The 17,324-nt window shown below is 41.8% G+C and overlaps 1 protein-coding gene across 1 annotated transcript in view; it reads left to right on the top strand.

Annotated features, from left to right (window-relative positions):
- Positions 1 to 17,324, top strand: part of LOC141109837 (cell adhesion molecule CEACAM1-like) — a 39,279-nt gene that overhangs the window by 7,299 nt on the left and 14,656 nt on the right. Inside the window, exons 3-4 of the mRNA XM_073601098.1 lie at positions 7,492 to 7,734; positions 12,849 to 13,157. Of these exons, the coding sequence (XP_073457199.1) occupies positions 7,492 to 7,734; positions 12,849 to 13,157 (552 nt within the window). The remainder of the gene's footprint in view (positions 1 to 7,491; positions 7,735 to 12,848; positions 13,158 to 17,324) is intronic.

Here is a 17,324-nt window from a genome sequence, read left to right as displayed (position 1 = left end):
TATAAAAGTATTTTTTCAATGGCAGCCATTTTCAGTGTGATTTCGGTGTGGAGAGAGATAGAACAGGGTTCTGTTCATTGCTATTAGTTATTTAGTGTGCTATACTGTGCTATTTTACTTCAATTGTCAGTGTAGAATATTAGTTTAGTGTCAGTTTAGGGATAGTGTGAGTGTAGTGAGGAGGACCATCATTCAGCTTTGCATAGTGTGCAGCTAGAGTAGGGACAGCTCAGATAGTTTCAGTGTAGTGTAGTGAGACCGTGTCAGTAATCTTGACATTAGTGTATAGCTAGGGTAGGTACAGTTCAAATTGCGTCAGTGTAGTGACGGTTGAACACCGTCTATTTGATTGCGTTACTGCCACTTTAACACCATTTAATCCTGTGTGCGTTACTGCCACTTTAACACCATTTAATTCTGTGTGCGTTATTGCCAGGTTAACGCCATATAGTTTTGCGTGCGCTACTGCCAGGTTATTGCCATATAGTTTTGCTGCGCTACTGCCAGTTTGACGCCATATCTAGACAGGTAGACCCCCCCAGGCACTATATTGGAAGACATTTTTTATGCTTTCACTTTAAAAATCAAAAAATCACTGCTCATTTAAAAATGACAGTTTTCACAAACTTTCTTTTTATTGATACATGTCCCACAGGGCAGGACCCAGACCCCTATAACCGTTGTATGCCCAATTACTTGCATATAAGCCTTCAAAATGGACACTATTGATTTTTGAAGTTCGGGTCCCATTGACTTTAATGGGATTTGTTATTCAGGTCCGAACTTTTGCAGTGTTCGAAAGTTCTGGTGCGAACCGAACAGGGGTCCGAACAGGGGTCCCTAAAACTCACACATCCATCCATGTCACCACTTATTTTGCTGAGAAATACCTTTGTAGCTAGCTGCAGCTGCAGATTTACTTCCTGAGATCCATCTGCCCTTACCTCAGGCATGTAGGCAAGAGGGTGTGCTTAGTTGAGAAAACTCCTCCTCCTCTCCTGAAGACTCCTGGAATGTATGACATTGTTTGCCTAGGTGAAAAACCAGCAAGTAACTGAAGAAATGTAAAAAAAATGAAGTTTAAAACATTAAATATGATATACTTCTCTATCTGTTTACTAATGCTAGCAGCATGGGAATTGGAAATACTCAATAATGATTGAGAGAGTGAAGTTCTACATTAAAAACAAATAAATAATGGTTTTGTGTTTATTTTTTCCACTTTATATAAAAGTAAAAATATCTATATGTATATAGATAAATATGGACTATTGCATATTAATAGTTCAATTTTGGACACCAATCTACTTTGCTGTTTATCCACAGAACTCAATAGCTTAAGCCATTTTTTTGTAAATGATATGCTACTAGCAGAACGTACATGCATTTGCTGTTTTGTTTGCTTTTTTTCTCCTCTGAGCTTCCTTCTCAAACTCTCACCCAGCCAAACTGCCAGACTTCCGTTATGTTGGTGCCCCCTGTGCCTGCTGGGAACTATGGAGTCCTGCAAGGATCTCCTATAAATTCATGCTCCCATTTGGAAATACAGTGTTGCCTGAATCCGTTCCCAGCGCCAAACACCCAGGTAGTGCAAGAGGGACACAGAGCCAAAGCCACGTCTCTTTTCCACAGAGCTGATTGACAGTGGCTCCCAAGCGGAAGAGGAGGAGAGTAGAGGCGAAGTGTGGTTTTGACTTTTATATTGGCTGCCCTTCCTGGTCCCTGTATCATCTGTACCACATCTGTGATATCCTGGAACACCCAAAGGGGGCATGAACATCCAAAAGTCACAAGTGGGCACAAACAAAGTTGAAAATTATTGCAAGGAGATCCTACTGATGAAGTATACAAAACATACACTATAATACCAAAAGTATTGGGATGCCTGCCTTTGCACACACATGAACTTTAATGGAATCCCAGTCTTAGTCCGTAGGGTTCAATATTGAGTTGGCCCAACCTTTGCAGCTATAACATCTTCAACTCTTCTGGGAAGGCTATCCGCAAGGTTTAGGAGTGTGTCTATGGGAATGTTTGACCACTCTTCCAGAAGCACAACTGTTAGGTCAGGCACTGATGTTGGACAAGAAGTCTCTGCTCTAATTTATCCCAAAGGTGTTCTATCGGGTTGAGGTCAGGACTCTGTGCCGGCCAGTCAAGTTCCTCCACCCTAAACTCGCTCATCAATGTCTTTATGGACCTTGCTTTGTGCACTGGTGTGCAGTCATGTTGGAACAGGAAGGAGCCCTCCCCAAACTGTTCCCACAAAGTTGGGAGCATGAAATTGTCCAAAATGTCTTGGTATGCTGATGCCTTAAGAGTTCCCTTCACTGGAACTAAGGGGCCAAGCCCAACCGCTGAACAACAACCCTACACCATAATCCCCCCTCCACCAAATGATTTGGACCAGTGCACAAAGGAAGGTCCATAAAGACATGGATGAGCGAGTTTGGGGTGGACAAACTTGACTTGCCTGCACAGTCTTGACCTCAACCCAATAGAACACCTTTGGAATGAATTAGAGCGCAGACTGTGAGCCAGGCCTTTCCGTCCATATCAGTGCCTGACCTCACAAATGTGCTTCTGGAAGAATGGTCAAACATTCCCATAGACACACCTAAACCTTGTGGACAGCCTTCCCAGAAGAGTTGAAGCTGTTATAGCTGCAAAGAGTGGGCCAACTCAATATCGAACCCTACCGAAACATGGGAGTGCACCGCTTCAAAGTGATCACCTCTCCTAAGAACAGCTGTCTCCGCAATCAGGCATTGTGCTGGCTCTGTTTGCAAAAGAGATAATGGAAAAATAGAACGCTGGATAGCCGCACTCCAAAACAAGTTCACCTTTATTAAAAAATGAATATCAAAGCATCACAGGGCAATACAGACTAACTGCACAGCTGTTGACACGTTTCACACCAGATATGGTGCTTAGTCACCTCAAGTATTAAAGGCAGCTTAACACTGCCCATCTGTGCTTTAGGCAAACCACAGCTAACCGCTGGTTTTTGTGTGGGTTAGCTGCACTTTACGATAGACTTCTATTATCTCCTGCGTTTTGGTGCGCTTTCTGTAAGCATGTGAAGCTGCTCCTTAAAATGCACACTGATCACTCAAAGGGGATTGTTTTTTTTCTCAACAAAAGCAGAGTTACTATTTAACCATTTGACCTCTGGAAGATCTACCCCTCTTCCTGACCAGGCCATTTTTTTTCAATACGGCACTGCATTACTTTAACCACTTTAACCACTTCAACCCCTGAAGAATTTACCCCCTTCCTGACCAGAGCACTTTTTGCGATTCGGCACTGCGTCGCTTTAACTGACAATTGCGCGGTCGTGCGACGTGGCTCCCAAACAAAATTGACGTCCATTTTTTCCCACAAATAGAGCTTTCTTTTGGTGGTATTTGATCACACTTGCGCTTTTTATTTTTTGCGCTATAAACAAAAAAAGAGCGACAATTTTGAAAAAAACGCATTATTTGTTACTTTTTGCTATAATAAATATCCCCCAAAAATATATAAAAAAAACCTTTTTTTTTCTTCAGTTTAGGCTGATGCGTATTCTTCTACATAGTTTTGGTAAAAAAAATCGCAATAAGCGATTATTGATCGGTTTGCGCAAAAGTTATAGCGTTTACAAAATAGGGGATAGTTTTATGGCATTTTTATTAATATATATATATATATATATATATATATATATATATATATATATATATATATTTAAATGGCAGCGATTAGCGATTTTTATTGTGACTGCGACATTATGGCGGACACATCGGACATTTTTGACACATTTTTGGGACCATTGTCATTTATACAGCAATCAGTGCTATACAAATGCACTGATTCCTGTGTAAATGACACTGGCGGTTAAGGGGTTAACCACTAGGTGGCAGTGTAGGGGTTAGGTGTGTCCTAGGGGCTTGTTTCTAACTGTGGGGGGCGTGGCTGTGTGTGACATGTGACTGATCTCTGCTCCGATGACATGGAGCAGAGAACAGTGACACTGTCACTAGGCAGAATGGGGAGATGCTTGTTTACGTTAGCATCTCCCCGTTCTTCCGTCCAATGAGGTGATCGCGGGTTTCCCCATGGCGATCGAGTCCGCGGGACCCGCAACCCGACTTACAGAGCTTGCGCGGGCCCGCTGGCCACCTCTAAAAGGGGAACTAACAGGTACGTGATTCTGCCTGTACGTGCCCTTCTGCCGCAGTATATCTGCGTGAGGCGGTCGGCAAGCGGTTAAGAACGGGCCTCTTTTTTAGATTTGTTGTTTACAAGCTAAAAGCAGGTTTTTTGCTACAAAATTACTTAGAACCCCTAAACATTATACAATTTTTTTTCTAACACCCTAGAGAATAAAATGGCGGTCATTGCAATACTTTCTGTCACACCATATTTGCTCAGCGGTCTTACAAGAGCATTTTTTTTTAAAAATACACTTTTTTGAATGAAAAAACAACACAACAGTAAAGTTTCCCTAATTTTTTTTATATTGCGAAAGATAATGTTACGCCGAGTAAATTGATACCCAACACGTCACGCTTCAAAATTGCGCCCGCTCGTGGAATAGCGACAAACTTTTACCCTTAAAAATCTCCATAGGCGACATTTAAAAAATTCTACCGGTTGCATGTTTTGCGTTACAGAGGAGGTCTAGGGCTAGAATTATTGCTCTTGCTCTACTGATCGCGGCGATACCTCACATGTGTGGTTTGAACACCGTTTTCATATGCGGGCGCTACTCACGTATGCATATAATTATAAATATAGTGCTCACAAACACAATGAGTGAAAATATGTTGACTAAAAAAGAAGAAACAAAGTCCAAAAAAAGTGGTGCTCCAATCCAAAGTGAAGGAAATGTAAGATGCTTCAGAAAAATTCAGGGGTGCAACACCCCCTCATGTATCCCTACTCACCAGATCAGAACGACCCCCAGCTTTTCAGTCTGGGGGGTCATTTAAAGCTTGGTAAAGATATCCTGGGATGGTGGATATGGTAATAGGTCATCAGGTCCAGAATTCCTTTATGAAGTTTCTCAGCCAGAAAAAACAGGTACCCAGAAGTAAGAGAAGAAGGAAACTGATAGTGAAGTACCATTAAAAAAGGATTTATTGTAAAAGGGAATAGGTACTTACAAAAACTAAGATAAAACAAGCCTCAAACATGGAGTTGTGGGTGTAAAAACGCCGTTCCTGGCGTGCGTCCCACGGGACCGGAAGTGACGTCAGTGATACCGGAAATATCACAGCCCTCCCACAGGGCGTCATCAAGAACCATACTCACATATGCGTTCGCTTCTGCACGCGAGCTCGGCGGGACGGGGGCGCGTTTAAATTTTTTTTTTTTTAATTTATTTTACCTTTTATTTTTATTTTTACACTGTTTAAAAAAAACAATGTGTCACTTTTATTCCTATTACAAGGGATGTAAACATCCCTTGTAATAGAAAAAAAGCATGACAGGACCTCTTAAATATGAGATGTGGGGTCAAAAAGACCTCAGATCTCATATTTACACTAAAATGCAATTAAAAAAAAAAATGTCATTTAAAAAAATAAAAAAAAATAAAATGTCCCTTTAAGAGCTATGGGCGGAAGTGACGTTTTGATGTCGCTTCCGCCCTGCAGTGTCATGGAGACGGGTGGGGCCATCTTCCCCTCACTCGTCTCCATGCACAGCTAGGGAACAGACGATCGCCTCCGCCGCTGCCAACGGCTCCGGTAAGCGGCGGAGGGCACCGGATCGTGAAAGGGGGGCCCCTCTCCCGCTGCTAAAAGTGATCTTGCGGCGAATCCGTGAATCCGGTGGTCCGGAAGTGGACAATTGCGCGGTCATGCAACGCTGTACCCAAATGAAATGTATGTCATTTTTTTCCCACGAATAAAGCTGTCTTTTGGTGGTATTTGATCACCTCTGCATTTTGTTTAGTTTTTTTGCTATAAACAAAAAAGACTGACAATTCTGCTATAAAACATATCCAATAAAAAAATGTAAAAAATCTAATTTCCTTATAAATGTACGACAAAATGTATTCTGCTACATATTTTTGGTAAAAAAAAAATGGTTTGCGCAAAAGTTATAATATCTACAAACTGTGCAAAAATATATATATAAAGGGCGCAAAGGAAACAATACAAAAATCAAATATCATATTAATGATATACAATGTGTATCTAATTAATAAAGTGCACAATAAAATAAACCATCAAAAATGTCCACAATAATCATATGTGAACAAATCTTCTTTTGTATACTTCAACACCGTTTATTTTGTTCAGAAGATTTGTTCACATATGATTATTGTGGACATTTTTGATGGTTTATTTTATTGTGCACTTTATTAATTAGATACACATTGTATATCATTAATTTGATATCTGATTTTTGTATTGTTTCCTATGTGCCCTTTCCCCCTCTCATCTACAAACTATGGTTTACATACTGGAATTTTTTTTTTATGCTAGCAATGACGGCAATCAGCAACTTATAGTGGGACTACGATATTGTGGCAGACAATCGGACACCTAACTGACGCTTTTGACACTTTGTGGGAAGCAGTGACACTAATACAGTGATCAGTGCTAACAATATGCACTGTCACTGTACTAATGACACTGGCTGGGAAGGGGTCAACATCAGGGGTGAGCAAAGGGTTAACTGTGTTCCTAGCCAGTGTTTTTGTGTAAACATTGTGGTGCTTTCACTAAGGGAAGTAATGGATTTTATTCTCTGCTTTGCAGGGACACAAAACCCATCCCTTCCCCCCTGTCATAACGGAGCTTTACACTCTTGCCTTGGGAGCACACGCTCCCAAGGCAAGAGTGTAGAATCACATTTATAATATATATTTATCAAAGAATAACATTTATATATACATGATTCTGCACAGGAGGGATGCCCTGTAGCAGTATATCTGCTATGGGGCGGTCCTTAACTGGTTAAAGTGATTATAAACCCTCACTTATACCCAGTACACAGAGATGAAACAAATCCTCCTACATATGTTGTACCTGTTTATCTGCAGCCATATTTCCCCTACATCCATTCAAAGTGCATCATTTACACAGGATTTCTCAGCTCTGAAAATCAGGTGGTGGAGAGCTGAAGTTATGTCAGTGAGGAGAGCTCTGTGAGCTAATTGGACACACACACACACACACACACAGCACACAGGAACAGAGCTGTGGCTGTCGCTCACAGGTTGTGTGCTCCCCTGTCACCATTTTTCTTTTGGTGTCAGGAAAACTTGTCAAAAGTGACTCATGGTTATAGCAGAGGACAAAGCAGCGGACTGAAATGACATGTAGTGCTCTGGATTGAGACAAGTATACACTATAGGGGATATCCTTTGTTCATATTTCATGTCTGGGGTTTACAACCACTTTAAGACTGCGGCCTATTTGTACTGTTTGAAATAGCATGGTATAAGTCAGGATTCTTCTTTCTCTTTTCTAATAATTTTTTTCTTTTTTTTTACAGAACCCCCCAGTAATCCAATTATTGATTGTAAATCGGAAGCTTACACGGAGCAGGTGTTATTAGGCTGCTCTTGGGCAGGAGGGCAACCTTCGGCTAATGTTAAACTGTCATTTAATGGCACAGTCAAAGAGGGACAGGATGAAGTAAACTGGACCGTGTCTCTGGATTATGAGGTCCAACAACCAGAGCTCATCTGTCAAGGAGATCAAGTGGGGAAGAAATCGGAGTGCAAGATAGTTTATGGTGAGATGATGAAATCAGCTGGGCGTATTTTTAATAATATTACTGTGCTGAATGAATCTATTAGTCTAATCCTTGCCTGTCAACTGGAGTAGAAACCATAAGACAGTTGGCTACTGATAGGAGGGTTGGGCCAGCCATCTTGTATGGTGTCTTGCCAATTTAGCAGGGGGCCAAGGGGCAGAGAGGGGCTTTTTACATCAGGACACCACAGATAAGTCTCTGCAGTAAGAAAATAAAACTTCCCCGGGCCCCATTTGTTAAGTATGGGGCCTAGGACAGAAACAAGAGTATTTCATGATTTTCAAGTGCAGACAAAGCAATGCTTGTGCCATGGTTCCCGACAAGTAAATTAAAGGTCCACATTATAAGGCAGTATAGCAGAGGCTGATAGATGTTCAAGGGATCATACTGATGCCTCCTGACACTTTTTTGGGTTTTTTTTTTTCCTCTCTTTTTCTAATTGTCCATTGGCAATTTTACACTGTGGGATCACATCACAACTGCAAGCCAAGCGATTGATCTCAATGGGTGAACAGACAGTGCCAACTGCAGAATGGCACTTAAGCCTACTATGAAACTATGAAATAAATTGGCATTCTCCATCTATCCTGCCACTGGTAACTGAAATGAGTGTTTGCATACTCTACCACAAGGAAGTGTTGCACTGCAACTTTGAAGGCCTTCTTAGAACCATCCACACTGAGGATGTGTACCACCAGTGGTTCAGATAGGACTCCTTCTACAGCAACTCCCACCCCTCAAACACGGGAAGAGGATTTTCAGGAGTATAGCTGGAGTACCGTTCCCTGAATCTTGAGGGCTAAAAGGGCCAGGACATGGAGCAAGAGTAAAGGCGTAAGGAACCAGGAAAAGGAGCAAGAGTAAAGGCATAGAGAGTCAGTGGGAAGTGGATTCATATACAAGTGTTAATCCAGTGTGAAATCAGGTGAAAGACTATACACAAAAATCCATTGCGTTTCTGGAGCCAAGCCTTGTTCATTCATTAGGGCCTAAAAGGAATGGAACAGTGTACGTAGACTTGTTAGTGAATGAATAGTGTAGTATAGAGACACACACATATATGTATATATCTATATACAATATCTCATAAAAGTGAGTACACCCCTCACATTTTTTGTAATTATTTTATTCTATCTTTTCATGTGACAACACTTAATAAATGACACTTTGCTACAATGTAAAGTAGTGAGTGTACAGATTGTATGACAGTGTAAAATTGCTGTCCCTTCAAAATAACTCAACACACAGTCATTAATGTCTAAACCACTGGCAACAAAAGTGAGTACACCCCTAAGTGAAAATGCCATAGGAATTCATGCCCCCAGCGTCCTGAAAGGGGCCAGGTGCATGGATAGGGAGGGCTGCGGCGATCGATAGGGAAGGCGGCGTCTGTGCACCTACAATGGACTGGCCACCCCTGGATCTGAAATTACAAAATGATTACCCAACCATTCCCTGAAGTTGCTTCGAAGTTGCCTGGCAAAGTTGTGCCAACTTTCAGGTCGCGGCAGTGTGAACCGCCTCTCTTCTCTTATATATAGTACTATGAAGCTCCTGAAGTGCAGGTCAATTTTTTTTACTTTTACAGTACGCTTTATACTGTATTTTGCTGTAATCATTTTTATATAAATAGATAGTTGTGGAACGAATCATCTGAGTTTCCATTATTTCTTATGGGGAAATTGATATATGAGTGCTTTGGATTACAAGCACGTTTCCGGAACAAATTATGCTCGCAATCCAAGGTTTTATTGTATATATATATATATATATATATATATATATATATATATATATATATATATATATATTGGCACAAATGCTGATCTGCAGCTGCAGTGACAGATTACCAAATAGGCAGAGCAGGCACCGGTCTATGGGCCTCATGCCATTTAAAGGCCCTGCGACAATAAATAAAAATAATATTGATTTGATCTTGAAAGGAAATTACAATGAAGCTTTCTTAAATTGTTTACACAATATATAAAAAAATTAATCAACTCAAAAAAAACAAAAACTTTACAAAAAAGACTCTATAGAAAAAATACTGTATTAATGTAATGTACCTAATAACAACTTAACCGCTTGCCGACCAGCCGCCATCATTATACGATTTAATTAACCTTTTTTTTGGTTAATTCTCCTTTAAGGAGGTGTGGTGGGGGGAGTGTCCTATGCCTACATACGTTTGCTAGTAGGTGTCCCTCATTCCCATCTCAAAATGTTGGGAGGTATGTGATTGTAGTAGCTTCAATCGGCTGCTTACAAGTGTTGGTGAGGAAATCTCCCTCTTGGGGTTATAGACAGCAAAACAATCCTGTCAATCCATCCATCACGATACTCTATTTGTCTTGTTGAAGGGTACATGGCTAACCATTATGCCGTATTATAGCTCATTCAAAAAATAGCCAGCACCCCAAAATGAACCTTAAAAATAAATCCAAAAATGCATTAAGTACAATAGGCAAACATATCCATCTAGATTTGTAGGCCATGCTGGGACTTCTTTCTCAAGGTGATAGATATGACATGGTTGCACTTTATTGAACTCAATACATTTTTGGAATTTTGATTTGTTTATAGTGAAGGAAGTTGTCAAAAACAAGCCCATGGACTGATTTCTGGACTGAATGTGTGTTGCCTGACTGTGCAGGAATAGGGGGACCCAAAACCCAGCGGACCTCTAAGCAAACAGTAATTATGCATAAAATAAGACTACATTGACCTTTATCACAGCAGATGTACTAAAGTTGCTCAAGCCATCTCTCAGCAGCTCAGAAATCCCTTCCAGCAGTACATAAGCTCACCATACTCCACCTCTTACCTGTTTCCCTGAAAATAAGACCTAGCGTGATTGTCGGTGATGGCTGCAATATAAGCCCTACCCCCCAAATAAGCCCTACCCTGTTTCCCCGAAAGTAAGCCCTACCCTGAAAATAAGACCTACAAGGACTTTAACTAGGGCTTATTTGGGGGGTAGGGCTTATATTGCAGCCATCACCAACAATCACGCTAGGTCTTATTTTCGGGGAAACAGGGTAGTAATGACTCAGTAGCTCAACTCACTCTGCTCCCCCCTTCCCAGCAGTAACCCAGAAGCTTAAAGGGGTTGTAAAGGATCGTGTTTTTTCTCCTTAATGTATCCTAGGTGAAAAAACACCTTGCATTCACCGGCCTCCATCCCCCCCCCCCCCCCCGTTTTACCTACCTGAGCCCCGAATTTCCGTTGGCACGTCCCCGCCATCCCTCACTCCACGGGTTCCCAGCTTCTGATTGGATAGATTGATAGCAGCGCAGCAATTGGCTCCTGCTGCTGTCAATCAAATACAATGACGCGGGCGGGGCCAAGTCCTGCATGCGGCCTCTATGGACTCGGGAGCGCGCCCGCAAGGTAACCCCATCGGGAGAGCACTTCTCCAAGGAGGTTATCTAATGTGGAGAGGAGCCACAGGAGCTGCCAATGGACCCCAGAAATGGATGTTCGGGGCCACTCTGTGCAAAACGAGCTGCACAGTGCAGGTAATTATGACATGTTTGTTATTTTAAAAAAGTAAAAAAAGGATCCTTCCCCCTCCCAGCAGTGACCCAGAAGCTTAACTCACTCGGATCAACCCCCCCCCCAGTGGTGACTCAGCAGCTTAACTCACCCTGTTGTGATCCAGAAGCTTAAAATAGTTCTAAAGGCTGAAGGTTTTTTACCTTCATGCATTCCATGCATGAAGGTAAAAAACCTTCTGTGTGCAGCTCCCCCCAAGCCCCCCTAATACTTACCTGAACCCTACTTCGATCCAGCGATGTGTATTTGCACAGTGGTTCACTCGGCTCTCCCTGTCCTCATTGACTCAGAGACAGCAGTGAGAGCTATTGGTTCCCATTCCTGTCAATCACAGTGAGGAGGGAGCAGGGAGCCGAGCTGAACTACACTCTGTGTGTTTATGGCCACACAAGTGCCCCCATAGCAAGCAGCTGGCTATGGGGGCACTCAGCCGGGGGGAGAAGCCAGGAGCGCCAGCGGGGGACCCGAGAAGAGGTGGATCTGGGCTGCTCTGTGCAAAACCATTACACAGAGCAGATAAGTATAATGTGTTATTTTTAAAAGATTACCATTAGAATCACTTTAAATCATTATATCAAGGGGGTGAATAGGGTTGCCACCTTTTCTTTAAGTCAAACCCAAACACTTTAGCGGCCTCAAGGAGAGGAGTAATGCGGTTCGCATATCGTGCTACAGCAAACGGTGGGTGCTCTTGCTGACATCATTGTCCTGCCCCAGAGAGCTGTCCGCAGCTCCCACACGGCAACAGATTTGTGGTTGACTATCTTGGTTACTTGAGGAGCCACAGCCTGGTCTGAATAATGTGTCCAGGCCTCAGTCCGCCTGAAACCCGGACACATGATTCAAAACCCAGACTGTCCGGGTGAATCCCGGACAGACGGCAACCCTAGGGGTGAATAAGTTTCAGGAGGGCAGTATTTTTAACATAAAGCCAAGAGATCAAGTAAACAGGGACATGATCTCAAACTAGCAGAAGGAAAGTTCAAAACTAATCTTAGAAAGTATTACTTTATTGAAAAAGTAGTTGAACTTGAACTATACTACCAGCAGAGGTAATGAGTCAGTCAACAGTAAGTGGATTCAAACATACTTGGGGAAAACATAGATCTATACGCAGACAAAAAAAAATGCATAAATAAAAAAAATGGGGCAGACTCAATGCCGTCCCTTTTCTATGTTTCTATGCCCAAGCACCCACATAGGGAGGTCACATGCTCCATTACAGCAATGGTGGCGATGAGGGGGCACAGATGGGAGCACTGTCAATTTGCCCTAAACAAGTCTCCATGAGTCAAAAAAAAAAAAATATTATTAAATGATTCCATGAGTCAGTATATGCCACAAATATAAAATTTACATAGTATTAATCTGAACCCATAGATAACTATTTGTGATATTGATGTTGCTGAGATAAATATCTATTATCTATATTATGTGCAAACTTTTGGCGATGTTGGGGTGCCACACTTGAGACTCCTATATCAAGTATGTTGACCACCACTGGATTGAAGCATCTCTTCCAATGTCTTCCTATTAGAACGTCCACTGTCTTCAAATCACGACAACAATGCAGTAACTTCAGTGACGGAAGGAGAAAATGCAAAACTGACAGTGACCTTGAACACTCAAAACTCCCTCCATCCTACCTTCAGCTGGTTCCATCTTAATCCAGACCCTGTTGATATCACGAATGGTGGTGGAAAATTTAAAGTAGAATCCGGTCACTCTCAGTCCTCACTTCTCATCTCCAATGTGACTCAGAGCGAGAAAGGAACATACGAATGCCGAGCCAGGAATATCATTGGAAGCACAACCTTCAAGCTTAATCTCGAAGTCAAATCACAAGGTAAGAAAATATATACGTAGCTGTAGATTTCGGTAGAGATTTTTCCAAAAGAAAAAGCATACATAGATGGACAACTCTGTCACTAAAGCTGGCCAAACATGTTACAAACTAGTTGTACTTTCTCAGTTTGATCTACCAACAACTATGTAGAGCCAGGTCCTTTTGAACAAAATACAACCTGGATTGGAAGAACTAAAAGTGGCTGCACTATCAGATTGTAACATATACGGCCAGCTTAAGAGGAGATGATGGTAGATATTCTCTGACTTGTAAACTGTTGGAGCTAGTCATTACTTGGGTCACTGGCTGCAGGTTCAGATAAGATACACGTCTTTTTATTAAGAAGGAAGGAAATAATTGGTAACTGATGAAAAAGATTTTCCAGAACATTTTGTTTGCATATCCAAAGGTCTAGCTCAGGGGTCTCCAAGCTTTCTAAACATAGGGCCAGTTTACTGTCCTTCAGACCTTAGAGAGGCCAGACTGTGGCCATTGGGTAGAAAATGTCCCAGCATCAGTAAGCAATGCCCCTTCTTGGGTACCAGTGGGAGGAATGTTGCCCCATAGTTTGTGCCATTAAGTCGAATTGTGCCCCATTGTTAGTATCATTGGGTCCCATTGTTGGTGTCATTGGGAGGAACTGTGCTCCATGTTGGTGTCATTGATAGGAATTGTGCCCCCTCATTTGTATCCATGGGAGGAATTGTACCCCATCATTGGTGTCAATGTGTCCTATTGTTGGTGTCATTGGGAGGAACTGTGCCCCATCTTTGGCATCATTGGTAGGAAATGTGCTCCTTCATTGGTGTCATTGTGAGGAATTGTGCCCCTTCGTTGGTGTCAATGAATGAAATAGTTCCCGAGGGCTGGATAAAAGCAAGCAAAGGGCTAAATTCGGCCCCCAGGCCACCATTGGGAAACCACTGATCTAACCCATCATTCTTTTTACCTGTTATCTTTTCTTTGCACTGTCAAGTGTTGTTCTTTCTTGAACTTTTCCAATAAAAGTATTGTAAAGAAAAGTTGGAAAATGTCTGCAAGCGATAGACAGGCGCAGAACCAAAAATGTTTTTCATTTTGCATGGATTTGTTAAGTTCAAATTTTAGTTTAGTTACATTTGTTATGTTAGAATGATTTGTCTTCGTAATTTTTTTTTTATCTTAATGCATTCCATGCATTAAGTTAAAAAAAACCTTATGTGTGCAGCAGCCCCTCTCAGCTCCCCTAATACTTACCTGAGCTCTCCTCGATCCAGCGATGTTGCCTGAGAGCCAGGAAGCCAGGGGCTCTTGGCGTCCGCTGCTGTCAATCATAGTCAGTGAGCCAAGAGGAGAGAGAGGGGGCGGGGGCGAGCCACGGCTCCGTGTCTGAATGGACACACAGAGCAGCAGCTTGGCTCAGGTGCCCCCATAGCAAGCTGCTTACTGTGGGGGGCGCTCGGCAGGAGGGAGGGGCCCGAGAAGAGGAGGATCTGGGCTGCTCTGTGCAAAACCACGGCACATAGGAGGTAAGTATAACATGTTTGTTATTTTTAAACAAAAAAAAGGAGACTTTAGGTTCACTTCAAGAAAATCCATTGTGGTAATGGATTGGATATGTACTGTACAATAGATTCCTATTTTATATTTGGTTCAATTTATATACAGTCGATCTGTTCCACACTGTATTTAAAGGCAGCTCGCCTTCTCATCATCAAGTAATGTAATCTATAAAAAACAAGCTGGCAGTTTTATTAGGTAAGTTAGTGCAAGAGCATACAAAGTGCAGTAATAGTAACCCTAACCCATGCCAAATCATTACATTCAATTTTTAGTAGAGATAGAGTAGTGGAAGGTAATTTCAAGTTGATTAACATGAGTAAGAATAACTTTAATTTATATATCATAGCTGGTTCTTGCCACATGTAGTTATGTTCCCAAAAACAGAATGTTTTTTGGTGGTTATACAAACCATGTCAGTAAACATTGTCCCCCCCTAATGGCCAAAAGGGAACAGAGATTTTAGTAAACATCAGTAGTGGAATCGATCAAAAACAGTTCCAAAAAAATCTACAGCGCATGTTAAAATGTAACCCCGGAATCCCTCTAAACAAAAAACATGGGCATTTATGGAATCCACAACTATTCCTCAGAATGACCCTAAATCATCCCTTATCGCAATCAGATTGAGAGCGCCATGCTTTATCTCCTCAATCTCAACCGTGAAGGCGTCTGTTAAACTTTGGTCAGATTTTTCCTTTTTTATCTACAATAGGTCATTATGTAAACTACCTGTCAATAACGTGCCTTCAGATTGCGGCTATAATAAGAGGACTGTAATTGTTACTGTGCCTTCAAACACAATGATGTAAGAACGTAAATCGCATTGGTCAACAAATGTTCTTGGGCTTGTGTTCCTGAGAGGCCGTAAATCCCCTCAAGCAAAAGAACCTGTCATCAGTTTCAACCTTTCAAAGTAAAGGTCCTACCTATGAGCACTCATGATGTCTGCTATTACCTTTAAAAAAGAAGTTCATCCTGGAAATATTCTATAGATAATAAACAACCATATAACACATGTACCTTAAAGAATTCATAGCAAAGCATCATATTTGACTTATGGATGTCCACCAATCAGCACTGGAACCTGCCAGCCATTTACCAACTAAACCATACAACTCATTTGTTATATGGCTGTTTGATGCCCATAGAGAAATTCTAGGGTAAGTTTCCACTTTAACAGACAAAAATCACCCATTTGTGCTGCCTGTTTGAAACTAGTTTAGCTGTGTTAATAGTAATTTGACTTCCCTTAATCTTAGGGCTAACCTTTGCCAGCTTCTGTGAACCTGTCCAATGAAAGTGACTGAGTTATCGATAACTCTCACTAGGTCAATAGCAGTCTTTTTTTCTAGGGCTTTACTTCCCCAACCTCATGACTAAGCCCCAACAAAGTGGAACAAGTATCAGAAAGTCACACAGAGGAGTTTTTGTGTTTCGGGGCATAACACCTTTTTCAAGTGCAGCTCTTACCCCAAAGAAGCCACTGGATGTATTGGGTCCCTTGTTCATATGCCCGCGACTCTGCAAATAACATTACGCACTCTGACACACCAGGTTAGCTGAGGAATATTTATTGCAAATTTATACTCAGTACCCAACTGCAAAAAAAATATGAAAAACAGCAATGATACAGCAAACAGTTAAACTACAGCAAGGAATACATTGCAAATAGGTGAACAGTATAAAGATATATACTGTTTAAAACAAACAATGGGTGTATAGGGCAACTTTCCCTAAACCCTATACTTGAGGAAATAACTACAGAGAATCACGCCACTCTAATGCCCCGTACACACGGTCGGACATTGATCGGACATTCCGACAACAAAATCCATGGATTTTTTTCCCACGGATGTTGGCTCAAACTTGTCTTGCATACACACGGTCGGACAAAGTTGTCGGAAAATCCGATCGTTCTGAACGTGGTGATGTAAAACACGTACGTCGGGACTATAAACGGGGCAGTGGCCAATAGCTTTCGTCTCTTAATTTATTCTGAGCATGCGTGGCACTTTGTGCGTCGGATTTGTGTACACACGATCGGAATTTCCGACCACGGATTTTGTTGTCGGAAAATTTTATAGCCTGCTCTCAAACTTTGTGTGTCGGAAAATCCGATGGAAAATGTCTGATGGAGCCTACACACGGTCTAAATTTCCAATAACAAGCTCAGATCGCACATTTTCCGTCGGAAAGTCCGACCGTGTGTACGGGGCATTACAGTTCAGTAGTATGTAATGTACTCTCTTCTGCTGGCCAGCTTGTTGGGGCCCAACTGTTATGTTAATATTAAGGTTAAAGTCCTTTTAAACACTTATAATGTCACTGACTCTGTGTTACTTGCAGACACCATTGTCCCTCTTTTGTTAATGTAGCGTGGATTTGGTCAGTAGCCTCTCACCAACTACTTGAGTTAGCAAATGGTCTTTCTCTGTATGCTGGGTGAAACACAGGTGGTCTGTGTCTGCAATGTCCTTCCCTCTTGATCTGGCAGCAAGCTCTATCAGCATCTACAGAGTTCTCTGATGTAGCAGAATGTCTGTCACTGTGCCACTCTCCCAATCAGGTGCAGGGGTGATCAGTTTGTTAAAAGACTGATTTGCATACAGCCTTCTCAGAAACAGC

This window comes from Aquarana catesbeiana, linkage group LG10, assembly GCF_042186555.1.
Source record: "Aquarana catesbeiana isolate 2022-GZ linkage group LG10, ASM4218655v1, whole genome shotgun sequence".
In the NCBI taxonomy this organism is placed as follows: domain Eukaryota; kingdom Metazoa; phylum Chordata; class Amphibia; order Anura; family Ranidae; genus Aquarana; species Aquarana catesbeiana.
This window is presented reverse-complemented; position numbering and strand designations above follow the sequence as displayed.